Below are 26,709 nucleotides of genomic sequence, written 5' to 3'. Positions count from 1 at the left end.
TCGCGCTTACGACCTCTACCCCGATCTCGTCCGCCAGTTCATGGCCACTGTCGAAGTCACCTACAGGACTTCAGCTGCGAGGGTAGCGAGAGATGGCACTTTGACCTTCTTCGCCAGAGGGACACGCTACAGGATCACTATCTCCGAGCTCTGCCGCATCTACGGTTTCGATGAGAGCATCGCCTCTTACACGGTCCTACCTTTCTCACACATTGAGGGATTCTGGGACATCGTCGGCACAGGAGTTTGGGACACGAACATGGCCGTGCTATCAGACATCCGCCATTCTGCACTTTGCTACTTCCTACGGCTCCTTGCAAACACACTGGTTTGCAAGATGGAGCCCAACAAGGTCAGGATAAAGGAGCTCACATTACTTTTCTGCGCAGTGAATGGCGTGGTGGATTTGGTTGAGTTGGACGAGGACGGCGAGGTAAGCCCGCCGAACCTCGAAGCTGTCTTTGCCGCGCACTTGGTGGAGCTGAAGAAGAAGCCCTTCACCAGCAAGGGTAAGAATAAGAAGGAGACAGTTGGGAGTCTTCTAAACCCGATTTTTCAGTATCTCGGCATCCGCCTTGACTCTCGCTCTGCCGACCGCCACCACGCCTTCCTCGACGAGCAGCACTTGGTGCATTCACTATGGCTCGAGGAAGGGAAACTCTGGTGCTTCAGGATCCGCGATGAGCATCGCCTTCTACCCCTACCAGATAGAAGGATCACTGACTTGGGCAACAACGTGGAGCAGCTTCGATGCATGCCAGACGAGGCATTCCTCCGCAACCCGCGGAACATGTCACGCCGACCTCCCAGCATTCGCCGTACCAGATCTCAGGACGCACAGGCACCTCCTCTCCCCGACTTCCCGAACATATCAGACATCCCTATGCACGACCAGGGAGACTTTCAGAGGTTCGTGGTGGACGCTCTTCAGGCCATCTGGGCTAGAGTTTCTTGTCGGAGCAGGAGAGCCACAGGAGCGCAGGCACCAGCACCAGCAGCACGCAGGGACCCTTCCCAGAGGATGATGAGGCGACTGATGAGGACACCGACTAGTCCTCACATCTCTATCTCTTCTCCTCTTATTATGAACTTGTTTATTTATTTTCTGAACTTGTAGGATTTATGTTTGGGATAATTTGTCCAAAAACCAAGGAAAACATGGAAACTAAAAAAATGCCAAAAATAGTGCAACAGGAAAATGTGTTGGTTACGTGGAGAGGTTGATTTGTCCAGACTACCCTTCAACAAAAGCGATCTTCCTTTCGTATAGGGCTCAGTGAAGTACAGTTAGAATCTTCCTAAATCTAACTAAGTACAAGAAGATTTGGAAAATATATGGGAATAGATTTGTAAAATATATCTCGATCAGAGTGAGTGACCAGTGCTCTCCTGCAGGTCCTGCATAACCTTCTCCACTAACTGTCTGACACATAAGACTCAGGAAAAAAAAAAGAGAAAATCCAGTGAAGAGATTGCATAGAAAACGCAGACAACTTCGGGTAATGAAATACTTGTACTGTTCAGAAAACATTGGGCATCTATAAATGGTAGTGTCTGGTCTGTTAAGCTCAGAAAAAAACTCAGAGAAATTTGTAGAGATTAAATCTGAAGAAAGGTTAGCTTCATCCTTTTTTAGTCATCTCGACAGTTTTTTATAACAGTTAATTCGTTGCGTTGTATTTATTAGATCGTTTATTGTTCTGCATTTGTATACCATCATTTACTGTCGTGAATCAGTTAATGTTCAGGTGTACCAAACTGAATCAATAATTTACAGCATTTATGGGTCGTAACTGAAAATCCGTAGCTGAGTTTATGAATATGAAACGCATAAGTTCAAAGTTACTGATTACTAATTTTTTTTTTACTGTTTTGTCGCAGGACATGGGGAGGATGTTGCGAATCTGGCGTGGAGAGTGGAGGAAGAATGATTCCCAGTACTGGCATTTTGTTCCGGTACAAACCGATCTCGGTTTGTCTTTGTACATGGATGAGGGTGAGAGCTTCGCCACTGTTGAGGGGATTGTGAGGACCCATTATGGTGTCAGTGAGACCACTCCTATGGTTAATCACATATGGATTACCTAACTGGATGGTTGTCCCAAGTGGTCATACTCCACCTCTAACCATAGGAAGTACGACCGAGCTCGTTGACCTGATGGCCGGAAGACCTTGGATGGTGGAGTTCACATTGTTGGTGACATTGGGGGCGAAGAGTGTTGCACAATACCATTTCAACCGCCGCTCACCGTTTTACATCGGTTCCTCATCTTTTGTTGTTGACCAAACGCAAGATGCAAACGCAAAAGCGTCTTACGAGAGTGAGTATATAATTTAGAGTATATTTCATAGTCTATAGTTTATAAGGTTATAGCAGTTGGCTAACATAGTGGGTGTGTAAATATCAACGTCTCAGGGTTGGTGTTTGGCAAAAGGATGGCAACAAGTGAGAAGGTCATGACAGAGATCTTCGGTGAGGAAGAGATGGTGGTATTTTACAGAGTTGCAATGGAGATGGAGTTTGCTGAGAAGGAAAACACTCGCCAGATGGACGAGCAGGCACAGCCAGGGCCTTGGCTGATTTGTCTTGATGAGGACTCTGAAATGGAAGACGCCAGCAAAGGTGTTGGGCGTATGGATTCAACCATGGGAGGTCTGAATAGTAAGTGGTTCAACCTAAAAATTGTTGTATCCAGCTAATAAACGTTTAATATTGGATGGTTACCATATTCGGATCAGAACCAATAAACTTGTTAGCTGTGAAAACATAAGTCGTAGATGAGCTAATTAAAATATAGGACGGTTACGTTTTTTGTTACGCTGGTTAAATTAATTCCTGAACGGCTAACCGTGCTTATAATTAGCCATGTACAAAATGATGGCAACCAAAACATTATTAAGATACGCTGGTTAAATTAATTCCTGAACGGCTAGCCGTGCTTATAATTAGCCATGTACAAAATGATGGCAACCAAAACATTATATCATGTCATTATGAATTTTGTTTGGTTAATGTTAATAAGATACGCTAACAAATATTATATCATGTTACTATGTATTTTGTTTGGTTAATGTTAATCAGAACTAAATTATTCTAATTTGCACAGGGGGACAAGGCACTCTGGATAAAGGAAAGGGTATCATTCAGGAATCTGTGGGTCAGACCAAAGCACCCGCGGTGTTGTGGGACGTGGGGATAGATGTTCTGACTTTCCCTGAGTTTTGCAACCGTGAGCGTGCTGCTGCTATGGAGGCAAGTAGAAATGCGTTTTGGGAGGGTGTTTTGCGTGAGGAGACCAAGTCAACTGATGAGACAGAGTCAACTGAGGATTTACCTGAATGCGATGGAGGTGGTGCTGTTGGTCTTGGATTCAAAAAAGGTGGAGCTGTTGTGAAGGAGGGAGTTGTTGTGGTCACGGGTGATGATGGTTCCTCATCCACCAGCGACACTGCAGTGATTTGCACTCAGGTTGGTCCAAAGGCAACATCAGTCCGCATGGAAGTGCGTGGTGTGGTCGAAACTGCAGTGGGTGTTGGATCTGTTAGCGTGGACCCATTGGAGGACAAAGGTATAGACCAAATTAAATTCTGTTAGGTGACTTAATTTTTTAAGCTTACGTAAGTGATGATTTATATACGTTGTGTTTTCCATGCAGGGGGACGCAACGCAGCTAAAATCCCACCGATAGGTGATAACCTTTTTGCTGGAAGTCAGGGGCTTCCTCCACCGGCTCTGATGCTAACCTTAGCTTGCGGAGAAGGGGAAGAAAAGGTGGGAACAAAGTCTACTAAGACCACAGAGGGATCAACTCATGCAAGCGACAAAAAGGTGGGTCTGGAAACGCTTAAGTCCATCACCAGCTTATGGGTTTAAATGTTAAATTATGTCATATTTTGTTTATGTTGCAATAAGGAGGGTACAGATTTTGGAAACGGTTAACATAAAGTTTGGCCGGGATGGTTGGCTTTTGTTGGGGTAAACTTTTGGGTAACCGTTTATGTTTAATATTAACGTATGTAAGAAAGTTGTGTAACTTTCCTAATAATGCATGAATGGAAATGCAAAGTTATGTTTACATTTATCTGTGTACAATGTATTTTAACCGTTCCAGCATTGGACTTAGCTATTTATGAAAAATGGCACTTTAACATATTGTTTTGGAAAATTAATTAAAGAGTTAAGACTGTCTAACCAAGTTTTTTAGTTTTATTTCTCGTAATGATGATGTTAGTTGTATAACTTTTAAAATAATGTATTAATGGAAATGCAAAGTTATGTTAAATTTAGGGTATATGTGTCAACATTAGACTAAGCTATTCATTAAAGAGAATGCCGCTTGACCATATAGTTGTGAAAATTTAAATTTAACTAAAGCGTTAAGACTGTCCAACCATGCTTTTTCATAATTATTACTCATAATGATTACGTTGTCCGCCGCTTCCATAATATATATGTAACATAGCTTTTGTCTCTAATAAATCACTAGTAACAAAATGTAACCTTTTTGAGTGTTCAGGAGAAGTTGGTGATCAGGAAGGGAAGTTGGCTGTTGGAATGATTTTCAGAACAAGAGAGGATTTCAAGCAGCATATGGCCTTATACGCAATCAGCCAGAAGTTTTGTTTCCGAAATGCAAAGTCCGATCCAACAATGATGATCCTAAAGTGCTGCGGAAGGGGGTGTCCATGGCGCGTCTATGCGGTTCGGTTAAAGGATTGTGATGTGTTTGAAATAAGAACCTACGAGAGTAGGCACCAGTGTACAATAGACGAGCGTGGAGGTTACCAGAATCAAGCCACGGCTTCTGTTATTGGCATGCTAATGAGGACAAAGTTTGCTGGTACTGGGGGTGGGCCCCGCCCGGGAGAAATAAGGCAAATGATGCGGGGAGATCATGACGTCAATATCTCATACTGGAAGGCTTGGCGATCGAGAGATTTGGCAATAGATAATGTACAAGGGTCGTGTAACGCATCGTACATTCACTTGCCATCGTATATGAACAAGCTTGTGACCATGAATCCAGGAACCATAGCCAATCTTTGCGCAGAGCCAACAGATGATGGAGGACACCGCTTCAAGTACATGTTTGTGGCATTGGGAGCTTCTGTGAAAGGATATCAGTATATGAGAAAAGTGATTGTGGTTGATGGGACTCACTTGAAAGGGAAGTATGCAGGTTGCTTGTTGACGGCCTCTGCACAAGACGGTAATTACCAAATATTTCCGTTGGCAATTGCGGTGGTTGATAGTGAGAACGACACATCATGGGAATGGTTTTTCAAGCAGCTAACAACGTTTGTGACGAACATTGGGGGTTTAGTGTTTGTTTCCGACCGGAATTCTTCAATTTACAAAGGCCTAAGCAAGGTAAAGGTCGCGATCCTTGGCATAATGTAAATTGTATTATTCTGTCCTAGTATGAATTAGTAGGTTAATGAAATGTGTAGCCAAAGTCCGTTTTTGTTAGCTAGTTATAGTTGTATAGAGTTGTGTAAATGTAGCCAGAATCAATATTTGTTAGCTAGTTAGATTGTTATAGGTACAGATAAATGTAATTCAGTTAGAGTGTTAGCTGGTAGAGTATTATAGGTGCATGCAAATTTAGCCATAAATAATATTTGTTAGCTGGTTAGAGTGTTATAAGTGAATGCAAATGTTATCGGTGAGCATTAATCTTAAATTACTATTGTGCATCCCTAGGTATATCCTGGCGCAGGGCACTGTGTATGTATCGTCCACCTAAAGAGAAACATCCGGACGAATTTCAAAGGAAGGCACCTGCCTTTCTTGGTTGCCAAAGCAGCTAGATCATACCGGCTAGAGGACTTCTACAAAACGTTCAACGAAATAAAAGAAATGGATGCGGGCTGTGCAAAATACCTGTTGGATATAGGGTTTGAACATTGGGCAAGGTCGCATTTTCCTGGAGATAGGTATGACATAATGACGAGTAATCTAGCGGAGTCGTGGAATGCAGTTTTAAATGAAGCGAGAGAGTTCCCGGTTATCCGGTTGGTTGATTACGTTAGAGGGAAGCTGACGGAGTGGTTTGCAAGCAGGAGAACTTCAGCAAATAGGAATAACAATGCCCTATCGCCCCGTGTGCTCGGGATTGTAACAAGAAACTTTGAGATGACAGGGGGTTACGAGGTAACTAATATTGCTGATGGTGAGTTCGAGGTGCGGGACAAGAAGGGAGGAAGCATTCATGTGAAACTCGCTAACAAATGTTGTAGCTGTTTTGCGTTTCAGATGCTCAGTATCCCATGTCCACACGCGATAGCTGCGGCATTGCAGTCTGGTGTGTTGGTTGAGAGTTTAGTGATGGAAGCTTACAACGTAAGTATGCTGAGGGGTGCTTATCAGGAGAGGATAGTGCCGGTTGGGGATTACAGTGGATTTTCAGAGAATGATGCTATCTTCAATGGCCGGCGCCTTAGTCCTCCAGCAACGAGACGCCCCCCGGGTAGGCCGAAGAAACATAGGTTCTTCTCGCGTGGAGAGAAATTGGTAATGTCTATCAATCCAAACTTATCGCTTGTTCATATATATTTGCATTACGTAAACTAATATAATGCTGGGTTGGCTATGGGTGTTGTGTCGCTTATCAGATGAAATGCGTCCGTAGGAGAATTGTATGCAGTAGGTGCAAGGGTCTGAACCATAACAAGGCGACATGCAAGCGTCCAATATAAGAAAAAGTAGCAAGCCGAGGGAAGGAGATGGTTGCGTGGGAGAGTTGTATGGAAAGAGGATAGTTCAGTTCAGCAGGGCTAAAATAAAACTTTTGTTATGTATTATATTGTAGCTTTCTGCTTTGTATGGGTTGTTGGATTAGTGGTAATATCGCAATGTTATGATAAATAAAGGTTTTCTTCCCTACTAAATTTGACGCTTGTCTGGACTAGTAGGAATTGTATATTCAGAAAGATGGTGATGATAGTGGTTTGATGGAAAATCAATTTATAAACTGTAAACCGAATTTATATTTAGAAACACATACATTTCTGAAAGATGGATGGTTGGCTAGTAGAAAAATATTAAATAAAGTCTACTCTAAAGGTTATACGGTTAATCATAATATTACACGGTTAACATGTTAAAAAACACAGAGAACTAGCTAAACAAACCATACGTAATGTTAGACGGTTAACATGTTTAAAAACACAAAGAACTAGCTAAACCAACCACCTATAATGTTAGACGGTTAACATGTTTAAAAACAAAAAGAAATAGCTAAACCAACCATCCGTAATGTTAGACGGTTAACATAATAGCCGGTTAACATGTTCGAATAATGGTAAATAGAAAATTTAGAGGGGTAGTGCCCAATTGCGAGACAATAACATGGTTCATCGTATGTCCGCCCGTTTCCGAGTAGAACCAGGTAACTATACTGGAATTGAGTAGTTGTAAAACATACAACAATCAGAAACAATATTGTTACTTGTCATGCATCACCTACTTCTGAACATATTGCATTCTTTTCATCACATGTGTTAGAGATTTGTAACCAATGATGAAAAGAATATTGGCTACACATTCGATTTCAATAGCTGGCTAATAATTTAAGGGAAGTCCATAGTGTATATGGCTACAGAAAATATAACAGCTTCATTAAACTTAAATCGACATTATAAGAGTTCGATCAACATGATTCTCTTTATTTTTCATAAGAGTTATTGAAACGTAGAAAAGACCTAATAAAAAGCATAAGAGTATGATAAGCAGTACGATAGTCCGTTTTCATAGATAGAGAGACTTAGCAAAAACAACAAACACACATGTGCATGACATAAAGGAGTGACGGTCGGACGGTTTAGAGCATTCCCACGGTGGCTTCGTAAAACATAACCGCCAGCCTTTCAACTTCGCTGCCGATTTTATCAGGGGTAATGCATTTGCAGAGGTCGACACCTGCGACGGCGTGAGCTTGCACGAGAAGAAGGGCTGACACAGCAGAGTCCGCATGAGATGTATTTTGCGGAATGCTACGAGGTCTCTCAATGGGAAATGCTCTAGCATCTTTGTGCAGAAGCTGTTTAGCCCCTTGTTTCAGCAGGTATGGAAACATCTGAGCAATGGGAGTAACCTCTTTCACCATCATGCTGTCAGTCCTGAGTGCTATGTTGCAGTCCATCAGAACAATTGACCGGCTGCTGCAATCAACGCAAACACCGACCCAGTGTTTTCTGTCGAGATTGAAAGGAAGATAGTAACGGTCAGCGTCTGGATAACTTCAAACTCGCTCAAGTATATGGCTGGGAAACCAGAAGGACTCTTTCTTCGACATCTTAGAAAAGTTGGTAAACAGTTTTGAGAGCTGGGAAACAAACTGAGTGTCCATGAACACAGGGTGGTTGGACTGGTTTGGGGGTGAGTTTAGCGTAAACTGTGAACTGATATGGCCAATGAGAACATCAACCACCTGTTATTGAAAATTAAAAACAATAATATTAAGGTACAATATTCCTAGCAGCACACCAATAACATTGCAGGGCAGATGAACAAACCTTTGGTGGCAAGGGAGAGGATCTTTGAACAAGCTCATTTAGGTCATTGCTCTCTAGCGTTGATTGGCAAATGCGTATTGTACTACATGAGGACGGACAAGAAAGTTTAGTAGACGGTATCTTAAATAATTATACAGCTAACAATTAATTTGACCATCTAGAATATAAACTTACAATGGTGTCTTCAGTTTATCGAGGAGGGAAGAGAACTTTGCAGCGTAATCAATGTTCCCGCCTGTGTTGTCGGGATCTACAAATGCTACTCGGGCCCGATTGAGGAGACGCATGTCGCATTCATACTGTCCCACCAGAGACTTGGGTAGGGCCTTAAGTCTCTTACTTTTCCGGCAGGCACCCAGCTGATCATCCTGTTCGCAAATTTCTTTGCCAGCAGCGTTTGCGCACGTAGTTTCACCTTCAGTGGCAGCCTCCTTCTGGTGCGGGCGTTCCTCCTGAGTTAGCCCTAGGGAGAAGGTTGGTTTTGGGAATGGTAACTCATGGTCAAGATTCTGCAAAATTAATTAGACTCAAATTAGGCAGAGGGAGCAGTGTGGCGCTGTGCAACCTGAAACAAAGTTGTACGTACCGTATCTGGTGAGCTTTGACTATGATCAACGTCATTTTCACACATGCTAACCCCTTCAGTGACAGTCTCTTTCAGGTGTGGACGTTCCTCCTGAGTTAGACCTAGGGAGAAGGTTGGTTTTGTGAATAGTAACTCAGGGTCAAGGTTCTGCAAAGTAATTAGACTCAATTAGGCAAATAGAACAGAACTGGCGCAGTGCTACCTAAAACAAAGTTGTACATACCATATCTGCTGAACTTTGCCTATGATCAGCAACTTTTCCTTCACGGCCAAGGGAATATGGTGGTGGGGGATTGTCAACGACCAACGAAGCGGATGTGTTACTTGCAACCTATTGACAAGAAAATATCACTAAAGACTTAGAAAAGAATCAAAGTGAGTCATCGTGTTAATCGGCTGGTATCATAGTGTAGCCGGTTATTGAGAAACTTACATCGACAGAAAATATATTTGCTTGATTTGAGAATAGGATTGCAACGGGGGGATGGTCAGTTATCATCTCTTCATGGCTGTCGCGCTGTGTCTGATTTCCGGTGTGTATCACTGGCTGAATCCCTTGTCCTCCGTTCAGGGCCTGCAAAGTGGTGAATATTATGTATACAACGTCAGAGAATTATCCGGTTAACATAATATTTGTCTGGTTATTGAAAAACTTACATCGACAGGCAATGATGTTGTTTGGTTTGCGAATCGGATAGCGTCGTTGATAATATCATTTTGGGCGGATTCGGTATGAATACCTACACAGTGTGGTGAAGTGCGCCTGATGTCTCGATGTTGGCCATTGTTGGGGTCAAAATCGGTCACGACGGAATCAATGTCTGAAAGTCCGTAAAAATCAACATAACCGTTTTTACGAAAAGTAATCTTCGTAAAGATATCTTTACGAACAGCCTTGCAGTAAAATATCGTCCAAATCTCAATCGAACCACTAAATACCGATTGTCCGAAGGCAACAGACATGTATCCAAATCGGCCGCGGACAAGCTCGAGTATGGAAATCAGACCGCGGACAAGCCAAGCTCGATCGATACGCAGCGACCAAGCATGCACACAGCTCGGTCGCTACGTAGCGACCGAGCTCGAGCCAAGCTCGGTCGCTACGTAGCGACCGAGCATCCGTCTCGCTCGGTCGCTACGTAGCGACCGAGCGATCGTCCCGCTCGGTCGCTACGTAGCGACCGAGCTCGAGCCAAAGCTCGGTCGCTATGTAGCGACCGAGCGATCTTCCCGCTCGGTCGCTACGTAGCGACCGAGCGATCGTCCCGCTCGGTCGCTACGTAGCGACCGAGCTCGAACCAAAGCTCGGTCGCTACGTAGCGACCGAGCGATCGTCCCGCTCGGTCGCTACGTAGCGACCGAGCTCAGCCAAGCTCGGTCGCTACGTAGCGACCGAGCGATCGTCCCGCTCGGTCGCTACGTAGCGACCGAGCTCGAGCCAAAGCTCGGTCGCTACGTAGCGACCGAGCTCGAGCCAAAGCTCGGTCGCTACGTAGCGACCGAGCGATCGTCCCGCTCGGTCGCTACGTAGCGACCGAGCTCGAGCCAAAGCTCGGTCGCTACGTAGCGACCGAGCGATCGTCCCGCTCGGTCGCTACGTAGCGACCGAGCTCGAGCCAAAGCTCGGTCGCTACGTAGCGACCGAGCGATCGTCCCGCTCGGTCGCTACGTAGCGACCGAGCTCGAGCCAAAGCTCGGTCGCTACGTAGCGACCGAGCGATCATCCCGCTCGGTCGCTACGTAGCGACCGAGCTCAGCCAAGCTCGGTCGCTACGTAGCGACCGAGCGATCGTCCCGCTCGGTCGCTACGTAGCGACCGAGCTCGAGCCAAAGCTCGGTCGCTACGTAGCGACCGAGCGATCGTCCCGCTCGGTCGCTACGTAGCGACCGAGCTCGAGCCAAAGCTCGGTCGCTACGTAGCGACCGAGCGATCGTCCCGCTCGGTCGCTACGTAGCGACCGAGCTCAGCCAAGCTCGGTCGCTACGTAGCGACCGAGCGCTCGTCCCGCTCGGTCGCTACGAAGCGACCGGGCTCGAGCCAAAGTTCGGTCGCTGTGTAGCGATTGAACCTTTCCGAACGTCAATACGACACCAGTTCTTGCATTCTCGTCAAAACCTTCGAATGCTATCTCCCGAAGACCGTAGCAAGCTCAGTCCATGTTTCCCGCCATTCTAATTCATCGATCAAACTTCGCGGATTAGAAACCGCGGAAAACTCGTAGTAAACGTGTCGAGTCGGAAGACGGCCCAAAGGGACCTAAAACACGACTCGAGGCCCATCCTACGATTTTCCTAATCAAAAGCCCGTAAACCACAGCCTGGTTTACGCTTGGTCCACAAGGAAGGATAAATGTCAAGTTTCCGCGGATAAATACGGAAGTTTTGAAGATAATTGTGAAGATCGGGAAAAATGGAATATCTCCATTTTTATGCTATGACGGCTTAAGGGCAGAAGAGTAAAAGCGTAAACCGACCTTGGAGCTAGTATATAAGGAGTCCTAGGCGAGGAGCAAGGGGGAGAACTTTTTAGATTCGGAATTCTCTGCACTTAGAAACTTTAGGCTTATTCTCGACAAGTTCGGTTTCTATGACTGGCACTCAATTACTAGACGAACTCGCCCAGGCAGTTCGATCTCTTGTCCAGCTCTATCAATTGAACTACGTTCGGCTTGATCCTCGAAAGGGGTACGTAGGCAGCCTTTAACAAGGTTCAGTCCGAAATCAATCTAAGCCTTTTAGATATCTTTTTCGTCCTTTGTTATCGAGCTGCGACTCAACTAGGATTAGGGTTTTATGTTGCTAGAACTAGGTAACTCGCTGACGGCCCCTGCGGCCAAAGCCTTTGTATTCTCTTGTAATGATCGCAACGCTCTTACGCGGACTCGAAATAAGATCTACTGTTTTCTCTAAACTCGTTTGTTATCTTTTCATGATTTCCGCATATATTCGATCACTTGTCGTTGGCTCTCGCAGAGATCCGGGACCTCTGGGAAATTAGGGTTTTCCTAGTTTCCTTATTTAAACGGAAATCGACAGTGCGAATTTCGGTTCCCACAGTTTGGCGCTAGAAGGAGGGGGGGTTACGGATTACTCTTACTCATGGCCACAAAACGCTTGATCGAAACGATGTTTGGATATATGAAAGACAAACTCGCAGCACTGACTGCTCCTATGGCCAACGCTTACGCAAACGCCGTAGTTTTCAACAAAATCGAAAACTTAGTCGCGACCTTCCGCCACAGGAAGAGCACTAAAACAAGCTCGCGATTCCTCCCTGTAAACAAGAAGGGAAACGATAAATCTTATCAAAACCCCGTAAACAAATCTCGATGCATAAGGGTTTTACCAAAACACGTTTTCCGAAAACATTTCGGAAGGATAAAAACTTGTTCTCCCAAAAAAACCGCTGAAAAACCCCTACGTTAATCGCGGAAAAAGGAAACACAACAAAACGATTACACGGCTCGGTCGCTACGTAGCGACCGAGCACTCACACGGCTCGGTCGCTACGTAGCGACCGAGCACGCACGCTGCTCGGTCGCTACGTAGCGACCGAGCACACACGCTGCTCGGTCGCTACGTAGCGACCGAGCACGAACACGCTGCTCGGTCGCTACGTAGCGACCGAGCACGCACACTGCTCGGTCGCTACGTAGCGACCGAGCACGCACACGCTGCTCGGTCGCTACGTAGCGACCGAGCACACACACTGCTCGGTCGCTACGTAGTGACCGAGCTCAAGCCAACTCTCCACTCGCTACATAGCGACCTGTAAGGCCTCAGAAAGGTCCTCCTTTGGGTTCTCTTTTGAATCCTCGTCGAAACGCTTTTCGTTTCGTCTCAATCGGAGTTTCCGTTGAGATTTTACGACGAACACAAGTGGGAATCTTCTCGGCTTGCTTCCACTCGCTACGTAGCGACCTGTCAGACTGTCAGTCGCTACGTAGCGACCTGTAAGGCCTCAGAAAGGTCCTTCTTTGGGTTCTCTTTTGAATCCTCGTCGAAACGCTTTTCGTTTCGTCTCAATCGGAGTTTCCGTTGAGATTTTACGACGAACACAAGTGGGAATCTTCTCGGCTTGCTTCCACTCGCTACGTAGCGACCTGTCAGACTGTCAGTCGCTACGTAGCGACCTGTAAGGCCTCAGAAAGGTCCTTCTTTGGGTTCTCTTTTGAATCCTCGTCGAAACGCTTTTCGTTTCGTCTCAATCGGAGTTTCCGTTGAGATTTTACGACGAAAACAAGTGGGACTCTTCTCGGCTTGCTTCCACTCGCTACGTAGCGACCTGTCAGACTGTCAGTCGCTACGTAGCGACCTGTAAGGCCTCAGAAAGGTCCTTCTTTGGGTTCTCTTTTGAATCCTCGTCGAAACGCTTTTCGTTTCGTCTCAATCGGAGTTTCCGTTGAGATTTTACGACGAAAACAAGTGGGACTCGTCTCGGCTTGCTTCCACTCGCTACGTAGCGACCTGTCAGACTGTCAGTCGCTACGTAGCGACCTGTAAGTCCTCAAAGGGTTCTTCCTTTGCGTTCTCCTTTGAATCCTCTTCGAAATGCTTTTTGTTTCGTCTCAATCGGAGTTTCCGTTGAGATTTTACGACGAAAACAAGTAGGACGCTTCTTGGCTTGCTTCCATTCGCTACGTAGCGACCTGTCAGACTGTCAGTCGCTACGTAGCGACCTGTAAGTCCTCAAAGGGTTCTTCCTTTGCGTTCTCCTTTGAATCCTCTTCAAAATGCTTTTCGTTTCGTTTCAATCGGAGTTTCCGTTGAGATTTTACGACGAAAACAAGTGGGACTCGTCTCGGCTCCCTTCCACTCGCTATAGCGACCGAGATGACATCCTCACTCGCTATAGCAACCTGTCAGGCCTCAAAGGGGTCCTCCTTTGCGTTCTCCTTTGAATTCTCATCGAAACGCTTTTGGTTTCGTCTCAATCGGAGTTTCCGTTGAGATTTTACGACAAAAACAAGTAAACCTCATCCTAAACTCCTTGGCTTGTTTCTGCTCACCCTACCTCCATCTTTGCGTTCACTTTCGAATCTCGATCGAAACGTCTCTTGTTTCGCCTCGATTGAAGTTACCATTGAGACTTTACGATATAAAAAAAAAACCGCAAAGACCTATTTTCTCGCATGGATTCAGATTAATCGTATAAAACGGCAATGGTTAACTTAACACCTTAGCCGCCTTAACTATACGATTACGTTGGACCTTTTTACAAAAATCGACGTCTTATCTAAGGAGAAGATAACAGTCAAGTTCGGAAGATAAATGTCAAGTTTCAAAGGGTAAACACCAATATCGGAAATGGCGAACATACACGAGAATAGGAAACGGAAATGAGCACGCAAAACTGAGAAGGGACAAAACTGCATCTTCGAGAGAACTAAGGTATTTCCGACTTGAAATTTTTGAAATCAGACTTGGAATTTTCGTAGGAAATTACTTTGAGGCTGCCATAGAACTTTAGGGAACGTAAAACCTAGGCGGATAGTCTAGCGAACTAAGTTTTAAGCGATTTTTCCTGTCTCGATATATTGTTCCATAATTGTTCATCCAGATCTTGCAAACCGATCTAAACTCTCCGAAAGTCGAGAAATGATCGCCACGCATATCAAGCTCGCTTCCTAAAGAGAGAAAAAGTTAGAGACATGAACGTCGTCTTAAAACCGATTCGTTTCTGGCAATTTTCTCGGAACCGACATATCCCAAGTCGTCAACGTGGAAACAACCAAATCACAGTCCAAGCGTCGTCTATAAATCGTCCCGAATTATCGATCATTCCAAACATCAGGAGAGGAAACGTACACAACCCTTCAAAGTATCGGTTCAACCGTTTTTCTTTCGTAAAAAAAAAAGGGGGAGTAGGTACGTATACTATACTCGTATACTCCCAAACTTCAAAAAACTTCTGCAAATCGTCAAGAATAGGCAAACGACAATCTTAATATTCGTCTAAACGCTAGCAACATATCCAGACGATCATGAACATAATCTCAAAAACTATACATCATTTCTTGTCGCAATCATGCGTACAGAAAACTTGTACCAATATCAAACTGAAACTCGACGATTAGCCAAAGTATTGAAGCCTTTTCCGGCTTCAGAAAGCCAGTTTCGTTTTAAACTTAGCGGCGAGAAATCTTCAATCACCAAAGCATTTCTTTCAGTTTCCGTTGTACCAAGTAAGTCACGGAAAAGTATCGAAAACATTTGCGACGAAGAAAACTCGAGAATATATGTAGCATCGTGCACATTAAAAGGAGCACTTTCCTCCCGATGGTTAGCTAGATCCACTTCTGGTTGACCAATTCGTTCAAGAAACAAATGTGTCATGAGAATCCTCTCGAAAAACCTATGAAAAACGTTCCGCGACTAGATCGTATTGAAATAAACTTCGGTAATACTCCATGGGTAACGCCAAGCAACTTTCACCTAAGATCAAAATCACAGCGGGAACGTTTCTCGTAGAACCCGCAGAAACAATGCTACTTTGACATATGTATACATATCACTGATTTACGACCTTCGTAAAATCGGTTATATGATATGATAAATTATCGTATAGCCCACAATCGGAAATCATATGATAAATTCTTCATAACGAAACTAAGTCCTAACAACCAAACGGTTAACGGAAAATCTAAACTTTTCGAAAATTGACCAAGTTCAATACGCTCCACAATTCACTTTAAGCCCGCAACGTTTTAACCACAATACGCGGCATGTAAGGAAAAATTCGTAACAAAGCTTCTAGAGCTATACGAAACATCCTAAAAAATGCACGAAATACATCTCGGAAGGCCAACTCTTCACAAAGCACCATGAAGGAAAACACTTGTTCCCATGGACAAATTTACACGACACCTCAGTCATAATTCCTCGATCGCAAACAAAACTATTAGCATCCGAGCAGGAACAACAATTTTTGGCTGCGAACATTCTTAGTCAAACCAGAATGTTTCTCAAACACAGGGCTAATACTAAACCCTCGCAACATCGCGAAATATCTTCAAAGCCCGCGAACATTTCAAGCACGAAACGTGGCATACGAAAGAATAACAAATCTTCAGCATCGCGAGACGTCGCGGACGCCTGAAGATTAGTTCTTCGACGAAATTTCCTTCCTCGATAAAAACACCTTCATGGAAGACCAGACAGTCATACGCACTAACATCTTCTCAAAACATATTCTTCGCGAAGACTCAAAATAGTAATTTTTACCATTAAGTTTGTTGCTGATCACAACAAACTCTTAACGTCCTAAACAGACTTAGCCATCTCGTAGAAGATGACTCTCTTACATCCGACACAAGGATAATAGCGCTATAAAAGAAATCCGAAATTTTGGTCCAGCACTTCCGGTCTCCGGAGAGATGCTCGATTCCAACCATACAAGTCGTATAAGCCGAGAACCTATCGCGGACTTTAAATCGGTATGGAATCAGGATGAAACTGAAACGGGATACGTAAGTCGAATTAGTCATCGCACCCTCTAAAACCAGGAGTAAACCTAGGTCTTGCCCTAAACCCAGCGCACTGGTCTCTAACATCTCTAGGCATAGTATCAAACACCCTGATACGAGATCCCAAAATTTGTCTCTTTGCCAATATTCGAACGTCTTCAGAAAATCCCGCAAGTTTACACACTGCGGAAAACTCTCGAAACAGATTATGGATATGGCAATTCACACAGAGTTAGATTACGAGACGACAACTCGTAGTCTTCCCTCTACACCCATACAAAATGCCATCGGCAGCAACACGCCTTATAACCGCTACATAAAAACTAGACCATAAAGGTCCTACTGGAAAACTAGTCATAAGAACCTTAACTCCAAGATGAACTACGAAAGGCTTGATCCCTTCAACAAGGGTACGTAGGCAGCCGTCATAAGGCGCAGCCCCAATCTTATCGCGTTTTCTACTTTTAGGAGAGCGAGAAGATCACTTACCACAGACCTTTTCAACCATTAATTCCGCCTAACTCACCTAACTTGCCTAACTTGCCAAGCCACTCGCTAGAACCTCACGCTAGAAGCTCATGATTCTAACGAGCTGGGGGGCTAACTGTTGGGGTCAAAATCGGTCACGACGGAATCAATGTCTGAAAGTCCGTAAAAATCAGCATAACCGTTTTTACGAAAAGTAATCTTCGTAAAGATATCTTTACGAACAGCCTTGCAGTAAAATATCGTCCAAATCTCAATCGAACCACTAAATACCGATTGTCCGAAGGCAACGGACATGTATCCAAATCGGCCGCGGACAAGCTCGAGTATGGAAATCAGACCGCGGACAAGCCAAGCTCGATCGATACGCGGCGACCAAGCATGCACACAGCTCGGTCGCTACGTAGCGACCGAGCTCGAGCCAAGCTCGGTCGCTACGTAGCGACCGAGCATCCGTCTCGCTCGGTCGCTACGTAGCGACCGAGCGATCGTCCCGCTCGGTCGCTACGTAGCGACCGAGCTCGAGCCAAAGCTCGGTCGCTACGTAGCGACCGAGCGATCGTCCCGCTCGGTCGCTACGTAGCGACCGAGCTCAGCCAAGCTCGGTCGCTACGTAGCGACCGAGCGATCGTCCCGCTCGGTCGCTACGTAGCGACCGAGCTCGAGCCAAAGCTCGGTCGCTACGTAGCGACCGAGCGATCGTCCCGCTCGGTCGCTACGTAGCGACCGAGCTCGAGCCAAAGCTCGGTCGCTACGTAGCGACCGAGCGATCGTCCCGCTCGGTCGCTACGTAGCGACCGAGCTCGAGCCAAAGCTCGGTCGCTACGTAGCGACCGAGCGATCGTCCCGCTCGGTCGCTACGTAGCGACCGAGCTCGAGCCAAAGCTCGGTCGCTACGTAGCGACCGAGCGATCGTCCCGCTCGGTCGCTACGTAGCGACCGAGCTCGAGCCAAAGCTCGGTCGCTACGTAGCGACCGAGCGATCGTCCCGCTCGGTCGCTACGTAGCGACCGAGCTCGAGCCAAAGCTCGGTCGCTACGTAGCGACCGAGCGATCGTCCCGCTCGGTCGCTACGTAGCGACCGAGCTCGAGCCAAAGCTCGGTCGCTACGTAGCGACCGAGCGATCATCCCGCTCGGTCGCTACGTAGCGACCGAGCTCAGCCAAGCTCGGTCGCTACGTAGCGACCGAGCGATCGTCCCGCTCGGTCGCTACGTAGCGACCGAGTTCAAGCCAAAGCTCGGTCGCTACGTAGCGACCGAGCGATCGTCCCGCTCGGTCGCTACGTAGCGACCGAGCTCAAGCCAAAGCTCGGTCGCTACGTAGCGACCGAGCGATCGTCCCGCTCGGTCGCTACGTAGCGACCGAGCTCAGCCAAGCTCGGTCGCTACGTAGCGACCGAGCGCTCGTCCCGCTCGGTCGCTACGAAGCGACCGGGCTCGAGCCAAAGTTCGGTCGCTGTGTAGCGATTGAACCTTTCCGAACGTCAATACGACACCAGTTCTTGCATTCTCGTCAAAACCTTCGAATGCTATCTCCCGAAGACCGTAGCAAGCTCAGTCCATGTTTCCCGCCATTCTAATTCATCGATCAAACTTCGCGGATTAGAAACCGCAGAAAACTCGTAGTAAACGTGTCGAGTCGGAAGACGGCCCAAAGGGACCTAAAACACGACTCGAGGCCCATCCTACGATTTTCCTAATCAAAAGCCCGTAAACCACAGCCTGGTTTACGCTTGGTCCACAAGGAAGGATAAATGTCAAGTTTCCGCGGATAAATACGGAAGTTTTGAAGATAATTGTGAAGATCGGGAAAAATGGAATATCTCCATTTTTATGCTATGACGGCTTAAGGGCAGAAGAGTAAAAGCGTAAACCGACCTTGGAGCTAGTATATAAGGAGTCCTAGGCGAGGAGCAAGGGGGAGAACTTTTTAGATTCGGAATTCTCTGCAATTAGAAACTTTAGGCTTATTCTCGACAAGTTCGGTTTCTATGACTGGCACTCAATTACTAGACGAACTCGCCCAGGCAGTTCGATCTCTTGTCCAGCTCTATCAATTGAACTACGTTCGGCTTGATCCTCGAAAGGGGTACGTAGGCAGCCTTTAACAAGGTTCAGTCCGAAATCAATCTAAGCCTTTTAGATATCTTTTTCGTCCTTTGTTATCGAGCTGCGACTCAACTAGGATTAGGGTTTTATGTTGCTAGAACTAGGTAACTCGCTGACGGCCCCTGCGGCCAAAGCCTTTGTATTCTCTTGTAATGATCGCAACGCTCTTACGCGGACTCGAAATAAGATCTACTGTTTTCTCTAAACTCGTTTGTTATCTTTTCATGATTTCCGCATATATTCGATCACTTGTCGTTGGCTCTCGCAGAGATCCGGGACCTCTGGGAAATTAGGGTTTTCCTAGTTTCCTTATTTTAACGGAAATCGACAGTGCGAATTTCGGTTCCCACAGCCATCTCTAGCGACATTGGAAACATTTTCAGTCTGCGCTGAAGAGCTAACTGGTATCTGGCCAGAAGAAACCTCCAATTTACGAACCAATTGTTGGATGCTTTCTAGGACATTGGTTTGGAAGGTGATGAAAGATTCAGAAAGTGTGCTTAATTTCCTCTCAATCCGGGAAAGATCTTCTCTAACTTTGTCTCTGACCATCGATGCAACTGATTCAACATCTATGACCTCTGAGGTTGTTGTCTGTTTTGTCTGCTTTGGCTTCACTGTTTTCCGGTTAATTGCCTCTGTTTTTGCACCTTCGCGCATCCTATTGACCTCTAGCTTAGTTACGCCGCCGGTAAAGCTTGACTTGTTGAAGGGAAATTGCTGCTCGAGTAGACTCATCAAATTGTCCACGATAGGATCCTCCTCGTCGTCCGACCAGCCAAGATCAGGTGACGCTTTGAAGTGTTCTTTTTCTTCTACTATTATAGAATGAACTGCGACCTACCACGCAAAGTAAAAAAGTAACGAGAAGTCAGTGTTGGTTGCAATGGAGACAGTGATCAAATTGTACTATTTCACATTTTGACTGAGGACGTGAATAAGTATGGGTAATGGTAATATGTACCTCTCCAGCTGCGTCGATGGCGCGAGCATGACCCGGGCTGAGGCTCCGCTTCCCATTCTTATCTTCATCTACTAGATCATCTTCCTCACAGCCGTCACTTTCTGAGCCAGATGAGGATCCATCGTTGACAACCTCTGTTAGAGCGGGGATGGCTTCGACCATTACAAGCTGTAGTGAAAGCACAAATCCTTTCAGAGCAATGGTGTTTTGCGACAGTGAAACCTCCTTCCTCTCTTTAATACTACTCATGAGCATGTCAAAGGATACTCTGCCCCATGGGTATGCAAAGAAATCATCTATGTCTTTGATAAGCTCTGCGTGATCTTGTGAGATACGCGGTGTGTGCGTGGTTGGTAGAATAACAGCAGCTAGTAAAGCTAATAGAGCGTATTTCACACGAATGCAGCTATCTTTGACGGTTCTTTTCTTTAGCATTCTTACAACATAAGTGACGGGGACCTCCTTCAGTGTCCCAAAAAGCTCCCCCCAGTATGGTTTTTCCGAGATAATTTTCTTGGCTCTTTTTTTTGTGTGTTTGGGAAGCTTGCGACAGTTTAGCCCAGTTACATAGGCGAACTCTCGAAGAGAAAAACGTACAGGTTTGCCTGCGAATATGAACCAAGCTTCGTGTTTGCTTGAGACTAATAGCTGCCTGGAGATTATGAAACGGCCAAAACGTCAGGAGAAAGAAGGCTTCTCCCCAATCTCAATAAGCTTCCCGAACGATGAGCCCCTGATGGTGTCTACTTCTTCAGGATCGAGAGCGTTGAGTATTTGCCTAATGGCATAGGGTTTGTGGTATGGCGTTACTCTAACGCCGACTGGTTCATGGTCCACCGCGAAAATCCTGTCTGGAATGCGTAGAGGTAGAGATGAGCGATCTTCTTCTTCCATTTTGTTACTGATTTTGTAGAAATTGGGGTTTGGTGATGAACCTCGATGATAACGATGAGAGAGATAGATGATTGTATCGGGGAAAGAGGAATGAGATTTCAGAGAGTAAATATATGAATATATGTGAGAAGAGAAAGATTCACTAAATCTATTAAGATTTCTTAAATATTAAGGACTGACAAAATCTCAAACTACGTACTTCATATCTTCCATTTTAGATTTCGTAATCTCACGCCGAAGTGGTACATATAGGGGTAGCAGTGTCTAGAAAATTTATGAATAGTGGTCAGAAAAGTGTCTTTTGGTGTGGTGTTAATTATGGTATAATACCTTGGTATACGTCCTAATTTCTCTTTATGTTTTTAAACTTATATTTTATGTTTGACGATGCTTATTATTTCTTATGCTTGGATGTCTAACAGAGCTAACATTAGGCAAGGAACTTCGAGTTTGACTCCAAGCACATGCAAAATTTTTTGTGTTTCGCCATTGATCGATATGGAGAGGATTACATCCATCGATTCTGGGCGAGTAACATCGATCGATATGGAGAGGATTACATCGATCGATGTGTAGTACGGATAGGTACTTCATTCTCACTCTAACATTCTCGAACATCTAACTTGATTTTAACCTACCCTTGGACAATTTGCACCGAGTCGGTACAATTTAAGTCTGGGGGAGGTAGTACTAACACCACTTTCTTGAGTTTTTGTCAAAAATCTTTTCAAAAATACTTTTATTGAGTCAAGAAGGGGATTATGAACTAATGATTTCTACTTGAATGTCTAACCACTTTCTAGCACCATTCTAGATTTACTGACTGTGGATAATACTATAGATTCTAAAGTGGATCAACCAGTCAACTATACACACTTGCTAGCTTGTTAGAAAGAACCGAAGCTAACCTCCAACACTAACCTGACTTCACCGCTTGTCTTGGGGCTAACTTTGACTCAAGAGAGAAATTAGAGAGAGAAATTAGGAACTAACTATTACCTGCAGTTCCAGATAATTTTCTGAAATCCTTGCATCCTGTGATCGATACTCCCAAGGTAAAGCCTACACTTTTTACATTAAGAAATGAGGTTGGTTGAGGAGATTGATGATAAGATTAGTTAAGATTGTTGGCTAGATGATTTTGGTTGCTAAGCTAGGATATTGCATAATGTATATCTATAAGAAGGAACCTTAGATGTGGAATGCTATATTATAGAGGTGATAATTTCAATGTTTCAAATCTGTGAGTCCCTGATGTTTTCAACCCTCTTCCAGAGAGATTGTCCGTTGGTTTAGCTTGAGGACAAGTCAAAAGATAAGTCTGGGGGAATTGATATACCATGATTTTCACCCGTTTTTATACATGGTATATAAAGGTTTTAAGATGTATTAATCATGTTTTAGAGTCTTTTCAAAGCAAATACAGGTTTATTCATCTGATGGAAGAAAATGATACTTTTGGGACATTTTAGAATGCTTTTACGCAAGGAAAATCGATCGACGCTTGAAGAGCAACATCGGTCTATCATAATCACTTACCATCGATCGACATACACACATGTGCATCGATCGATGCCCAGTCACACGAATGAAATCGCAAATTAAAAGATTTCATTTCCCAGAAGATCTATTATTTACAACTTAAGTCCCTAGCCGCCTGTTAGGCTATATGTACTAGGGTTTTGTATCATTTCTAGGCAGACACTTGCAAAGACCTAGTTTTTGGAGAAGGAGCATTTTGGCTACCATTAGGAGGGCTTAGGATTGGAGAGATAGATCTGAGACTGCAAAACAGAGAAGATCTTGAACTCCTTTATTTCTATTACTCTATCTATTTGTGTTCTATGTTTCATTTGAGTTTATTTCACACCATCATGACTTTGTCTCTCATGAATATGTTTGAGTAAACCAATTGTTAGATTTAGGTTTCTCACCATGGTTGAAATTATGTACTGCTAATATGACTATTAAAAAGGTGTTTTGATTGTTCTTTCATTGCTTATGAACTTAATGCTAAAATTGAGATTGATCACCTTCATTTTAGATCTTAGGATTAATTGAGTCCAACTAACCGTTTCCCCTCAATACTTGAACCCATTTGCGTGATCTAACTAACTCAGGCGCAACGACAGTTGGTCTGAGAAGGTTAGAGAACAAGTTAAACCCGTTCGTAAAGCTCGCTAGAATAACCATCGATCGACGCAACTATCGTTCTGTCGGTCGATCGTTACAAAGGTGTATCGGTCGATGTACATCAAGTCACATCGATCGATACTCTCTCGAGATCAAAATACGACAGTTGAGATCCGAGATCTAGCGAAGATAACCTATCCGGTTAAATCAATGTTTAGTTCAAGAACCATCAAAGCCTTTAGTCTAAACTAAGTGCATACATTTTATACCTGAGAATTGTCTGAATCTAGCTGCTTTCCCAATCTTGAAACCACTTCAATTCAATCTATTGAATCACTATTGTTTTCGATTTATCATTTACTGCTTTTAAAACTATTAAAACTTTTTATTCTATCTTCATTTCTAATTATTTAAGTCTGTTGAGTAATCCTAGAGTCTTTGTGGATTCGATCCCTAAGTACTACATCTGAACCTCTTTTGACGAGAGTAACACTCTTTAGGGTAATTTGAGTGATATCAATAAGCAACTGAATTCTTATTCATTGAAACTTTGGAAGTAGGTACATCATTTTTCTTAAGGACAGTTATTACACACATTTTTTGACTAGTCAAGATTTAACAAAACCGTTTCCAATAAAAACACCATTCTTCCTGAGGATCAGCTGGTCGGATTCGAAGTTGATTCCAAAATCATTCTTACTCATGAGAGATTCAGAAATTAGTAAGTTGATTCTAAAACACCATTCTTCCTGAGGATCAGCATGTCATTACACACATCATGTCTGAAACATGCTTGATGATAGACCATGGATTTGATCCATTTTCATCGATGGTTTATAGGTGTTTTTACTAATAATTATTATATTATAGAGTCTATTTATTATATTTGTAAGATCATAAGTGATTTGGAGAGAAGTGATGATTTTGGAGCATTTTAGAGATATTTGGAGCAAGCACCCGAGATGACCTTCGAGCTCGACCATCGGTCGATATTGGAGAGAAATAATCGATCGATGTTCATATCTTGACATCGATCGACAGTGAAGCGCGCAGAAACCCCGTTTAGTCACAGCCAACTTGAAGTCCAAGTCTTCACCAATTTACAAGATTACCCCTGACGAGTTATAACCTAATTATATAAGCTTTGCCACCATGTTAGAGGCAAAGTGTGATTTTCTTGTTTTATTATTTTCACAGCAAGGTTTTCTAGGATTTTGGTAGATTGGAGAGAAGTTCCAAAGTTATAATTTGTGATTGGAACTCCATTAATATCTATTTACTATTCTAATGAAGTTTTCTTACCTAATTGCTGTGATGAATTGCTTAGCCATGTCTGAGTAGTTCCATTGTTAGATTTTAAGGTTTAAATAGGTTAGGAGGGATTAGCCCCAATTATATATTGCTGAGTTGTGGTAATTATCATTAGTATTGTTCATTAATGTTTGTCTCTAGATTAACTACCTAGAACTTGCCCTAGGATTGATAGATAAAACCGAGAGCTTCAATCTCATCCTTAAAACATTCTAACTGAGCTAAGTTTCTTGCTAAGGGTAAGGCGAGAGCTGATCTAGTGAGCTTAGTAAGCATTCGTTCAACCCGCACATAAAGCTTAACTAGAAATGCGTCGATCGATATCATTATTGAATAATCGATCGACGGAGCGAAAGGTGTATCGATTGATATCCCTATAGAATCATCGATCGACACTTTCTATTGATCGACATACGATAGTTGAGATCTAGTTAATAGACAAGTCCAAACATTGCGAACGCTGTTGGACTTGCTAACTAAGTAGTTGAGCTTTACATTATCATGCATGCAACTCATTAGACATCTGTAGGATTATAATCCCAAGTTTCCTGAATAAAAAGATCGAATATGCGATTAAAGCTCCCTGGCAACAGCGCCAAATTTGATACCACTCAAATTACCCTAAAGAATGATTTATACTCTCTTAAATAAGAGGTCTAGTTGTAGTACTTAAGGATCAAATTCCCAGGGACCTAGGGAACCTAAGAAATCTAATATGATTTGTTAAGCTAGATGGTTTTAGATATTTAAATGTGAATTGCAGTTTTATATTGAACAAGTGTTTGTTCAATAGATTGATAGAGGTTTTGGTGCTTAAAAAGAAAATGGTTAGACTTACGATCTAATTTTTGTTAAGTTTCTCACACAAAATATTTTTTTTTGGATTTTCAGGTACATGTCCAATAGTACTAGAAGCAACAAGGAAACCCAACTACTATTCTCACCAGATCCTGCAAGTTTGGAGCGTTTAATCCGCAAAGGAGCGCGCTCCTCATCGATCGACAACAACACCCGTTCGTCGCTCGATTTCGTTCAACCACCGTCGACCCAGACACTAGTCCCGTCGACCGATACTCGCTCACCACCGTCGACCGAAGACACTCATCTTCCATCAACCGACAACGTCCATCCGACATCGATCGATACTCCATCCCAGACCGATCGATACAGAGCCAAGAGACATGGTTGCGACTCTGATACATGTTCGAGATGATAATGGTGACCTGCATGACCAGTATGGTCATCTGTGTAATGCAGCAGGTCAGAGGATATATGTTCAGGGGGCTGCAATCCCTGAGTCTGATGCTAATGCTACAGCAACTACTTAACCTGTAAATGAGGCTGCGCGACCCAAGACGTTGGCTGACTACAACCGTCCAGATCAATTCTACACCAACAGATCAGCCATTCGTCCTTCCACTATTCAGAGGGATTTTGAGTTGAAGGCGTAGTACTACACACTCGTGGGGCAGATACCCTACCATGGATTATCTCACGAGAATCCTATGGACCATCTAGAGAGATTCGAGGATCTAATATCTGCTATTAAAGTCAAAGGAGTCCCTGAGGATTATCTCCAATGCAAGCTCTTCAAGTTCTCTCTTGCTGGAAAAGCTTCGCATTGGCTTAAGCAGCTACCACCAGGATCTCTCACATCTTGGAGCGACATCAAGAATGCATTCTTATGCAATTTCTTTGATGAAGCACGTGCTGAAGACTTGAGGAGCAAGATTGCCACATTCACTCAGGAGCCTGCAGAATCATTCAAAGGCTCTTGGATCAGATTCAAGTCATATCAGAGAGACTGTCCACACCATGTATTCAATGAAGTACAACTACTCAGTACTTTCTAAAAAGGCATCGCGGTGCAGTACCAAATGGCTCTTGATGCTTTCAGCAATGGGAACTTCAACACAAGGAATCCATGAGAGGCAGTGAAGGTCATTGAAAACCTAGCATCTAACAACATCACCAAGAACACTGATTTTGAGAGGAAGAAGTCTGCCACCATCCTTGGGAATGATCAGATGGATGAGATGAAGGCAAAGCTGGACAGTGTTCACAAGCTTCTTACGAAGCAGGTCTGCTTGGTTGAAAATGCAGAAGCTGTAGACACAGAGGGTAGAGCAGAGGAAGAAGAAGAGGTGAACTACATTGGTGGAACTTGATTCCAAGGTTCTGGGAACTAGGGTTGAAACAGAAATTCCTATGGAAATAGGGGTAATTTCAACCAGAGTTTGCA

The 26,709-nt window shown here is 44.1% G+C and overlaps 1 protein-coding gene across 1 annotated transcript; it reads right to left on the bottom strand.

Annotated features, from left to right (window-relative positions):
• Window positions 1-7,823: 7,823 nt before the first annotated feature.
• LOC106430637 lies at window positions 7,824-21,023 on the bottom strand. The gene is made up of 10 exons (XM_048742105.1): window positions 20,854-21,023; window positions 20,130-20,781; window positions 19,568-20,005; window positions 9,537-9,677; window positions 9,327-9,434; window positions 9,104-9,250; window positions 8,692-9,026; window positions 8,518-8,599; window positions 8,275-8,432; window positions 7,824-8,163 (listed from the first exon to the last, which is right to left on the bottom strand). The coding sequence occupies exons 1-10, from the start codon at window positions 21,021-21,023 to the stop codon at window positions 7,824-7,826; spliced, it is 2,571 nt and encodes an 856-aa protein (XP_048598062.1).
• Window positions 21,024-26,709: the final 5,686 nt, after the last annotated feature.

Source organism: Brassica napus, chromosome A10 (assembly GCF_020379485.1).
Source record: "Brassica napus cultivar Da-Ae chromosome A10, Da-Ae, whole genome shotgun sequence".
Taxonomy (NCBI): Eukaryota; Viridiplantae; Streptophyta; class Magnoliopsida; order Brassicales; family Brassicaceae; genus Brassica; species Brassica napus.
The sequence above is the reverse complement of the archived record's forward strand: the minus strand, read 5'-3'. Positions and strand labels throughout refer to the sequence as shown.